The sequence below is a fragment of the Rhinolophus sinicus genome, chromosome 14 (assembly GCF_057876585.1).
Source record: "Rhinolophus sinicus isolate RSI-liver-muscle chromosome 14, RSI-T2T, whole genome shotgun sequence".
NCBI classification, from domain to species: domain Eukaryota; kingdom Metazoa; phylum Chordata; class Mammalia; order Chiroptera; family Rhinolophidae; genus Rhinolophus; species Rhinolophus sinicus.
This window is the reverse complement of record NC_142514.1, coordinates 177,083,082-177,085,740: the sequence shown is the minus strand read 5'-3', so window position 1 is coordinate 177,085,740 and position 2,659 is coordinate 177,083,082. Positions and strand designations below refer to the sequence as shown.

The 2,659-nt window shown below is 37.7% G+C and overlaps 1 protein-coding gene across 1 annotated transcript; it reads left to right on the top strand.

The window, feature by feature from the left end:
• The first annotated feature begins 284 nt into the window (after nt 1–284).
• On the top strand, nt 285–1,229 carry LOC109435472 (olfactory receptor 5G3-like). The gene has a single exon (XM_019713407.3). The coding sequence runs from the start codon at nt 285–287 to the stop codon at nt 1,227–1,229; it is 945 nt and encodes a 314-aa protein (XP_019568966.2).
• Nucleotides 1,230–2,659: the final 1,430 nt, after the last annotated feature.

Genomic DNA, 2,659 nt, shown 5'->3' with positions numbered 1-2,659 from the left:
ACTTGAAGGAATTTTAGATAATATAGGTGGACTCCTTTTATGGGAGAGAGTAGCAAATCCAAAGAAATGAAGGGCGAATTGCCCAAGTTTAAATGAGATTTTGGCACAACTGTTCAGATATAGTATCTAGAAATATTATTTTCCAGTTGAACATTTTTTCAATGATTATCTGTTATAGACCCAGTTAGATAATCTGTCATCGGCTTAAAATATTATTTGTCACTGTTAATTATAGGTTATTTTCATAATAAAAATTCTTTCCTATAACAGACTGCAACTGACCAATGGAAGGGAAGAATCAGACGACAGTGACTGAGTTTCTTTTCTTGGGCCTCACGGATCATGTCCACCAGCAGATTTTCCTCTTTGTCATGCTTCTCTTCATCTATGTTGTCACCCTGGGGGGTAACTTGGGGATGATCACCCTCATATGGATTGACTCCAGACTCCACACGCCGATGTACTTTTTCCTCAGCCACTTGTCCTTTGTAGACATTTGTTCCTCTTCTTCCATTGCTCCCAAGATGCTGTGTGATATCTTTGCAGAGAAAAAAGGCATCTCTTTCATCGGTTGCGCTGCACAGATGTGGGTTTTTGGTCTTTTTGTGGCAATGGAATGTTTCCTTCTGGCTTCCATGGCATATGACCGGTATATGGCCATCTGTAAGCCCTTGTTGTATACACTCATTATGTCCCAGCGGGTCTGTGTGCAGCTGGTGGTAGGGCCTTATGTCATAGCTCTTATAAGCACCATGACTCATACAATTCTCACGTTTGGCTTACCCTTCTGTGGCCGCAATATCATCAATCACTTCTTCTGTGATATTTCACCACTGCTTTCCCTAGCGTGTGCAGACACTTGGACCAATAAGTTAGTGCTTTCCGTTTTGGCTGGAGCTATAGGAGTATTCAGTGGCCTGATCATCACGACCTCTTATGTTTGCATCCTAATGGCCATCTTGAAAATCCAGACTGCTGACGGGAGGCAGAAAGCTTTCTCCACTTGTTCTTCTCACCTGGCAGCCATCTGCATTCTGTTTGGGACTCTTTTCTTTATCTATGTTCGGCCTGGCTCAGGTTCCTCCCTAGATATCAATAAAGTGATTTCCCTATTTTATACGCTGGTCATCCCCATGCTGAACCCCATCATCTATAGCTTGAGGAACAAGGAGGTGAAAAATGCATTCAGGAGCAAGTTTGAAAGAAAAAAGATTCTGAAAGACAGGTAAACTAGCATTCTAATTGTGCTGCCCCGGTGATGCAATGATGCGATTCAATAATGATTGAGGAAAAGAACTGGACGCTGAGAATTAGAAGCTCTCTTTAATTCCTGAGGCTGCCAGTTACCAGGTTATTTGTATACTGGAAGTACTGTTTATATTGCTTTTTCTGCAGTCTTCTCCTTTGTGAAATGATGCAGAGTACGAAAGAATTTCCAGATACATTATAAGTATAAATATCATTTATGCCAGAAGAAAATCCAGGAGAACTTTAACATATTTTTGTACGTGGGAAGACATTGTATTCCAGACCAGAAAAGCAAATGTTATAAGGGTAAGATGAACAGAGTTCATTAATAAAGTTTTCATAAACCTTGTTAAAAGTTGAACAATGGAAAATGAGAGAAAAATTGCAAAACAAGTGATTCACAAGGAGTTACTGTCCCAGTAGGGAAGTGTTGAAATACACACATGCACACACATACATGAAACACAGTAGAGAAATGAAACTTTTTTCATCTATCAGATTAGCAAACATTAAAAAGATTATGTGCAAGGCTGGTAAGGTTATCATTTGGATATGGACAGCAATTTTATACATAGCTATTGTAGCTAAGTGAATAGCTACATTTTCAGAGAGTAATTTGTAATCTGATGATTTTTTCTTAAAATGCACATAACTCTTTGACCTAGCTATCTTGCATTTGGAAATCTATGCCATAGAAATATAAACACCAGACACAAATGTTGCAGCATCTTTTGCAGAGGGAATAAAAGAAACAACCTGACTTCGTATCAGTAGGAGAAACATACTTGCTTTCTATGAAATGTTGTGCAGCTAATTACAAAAAGAATAAGTTAGATATTCATGCTTTGGTTTGGAGGAAGCTCTCTGATACAATCATTGATAGAAAAAGTCAAGTCAAAGTTTAATCTGTAGAACTGATCACACTTAGTAAAAAGAAAAGAAAGGAAAAAGGTGGGGGTAAAACCTACCTAAAGTGTAAACTATATTAGTATGTACATATGTACATGATCATAGAAAGAAATGTGGAAGGCTACAGGCCAAACTGCTAACGTTGGATATAGCATAGGGGTTTGTTCATACTCTTCTAAGTTGTTGGACTTATTTTACAAAAAATATGTTTAATTTGGTAATTAAAGTTCACATTTGAAAAGCTGCAATCTGTGTCAAAACTAACAAATTAATGAATATATCAGTAAATGAATAAATTGAGGGGGATGGGCACAATGCCTTGTCTTAAGGTTACTCTACGTTCTAACATTTTCTGATTTCATGAGACATTTCTAAACATTGGTGAAGGAAATCTTTGCCAAAACCTAAGTAAAAAGGAGGTCTTCTCAGCAAATCTATGCTGCATTTTTCCCTACCTCCCAGAGTCTGTAATTTTTATGCATGGTGGTAAGTTTTCTCTTAA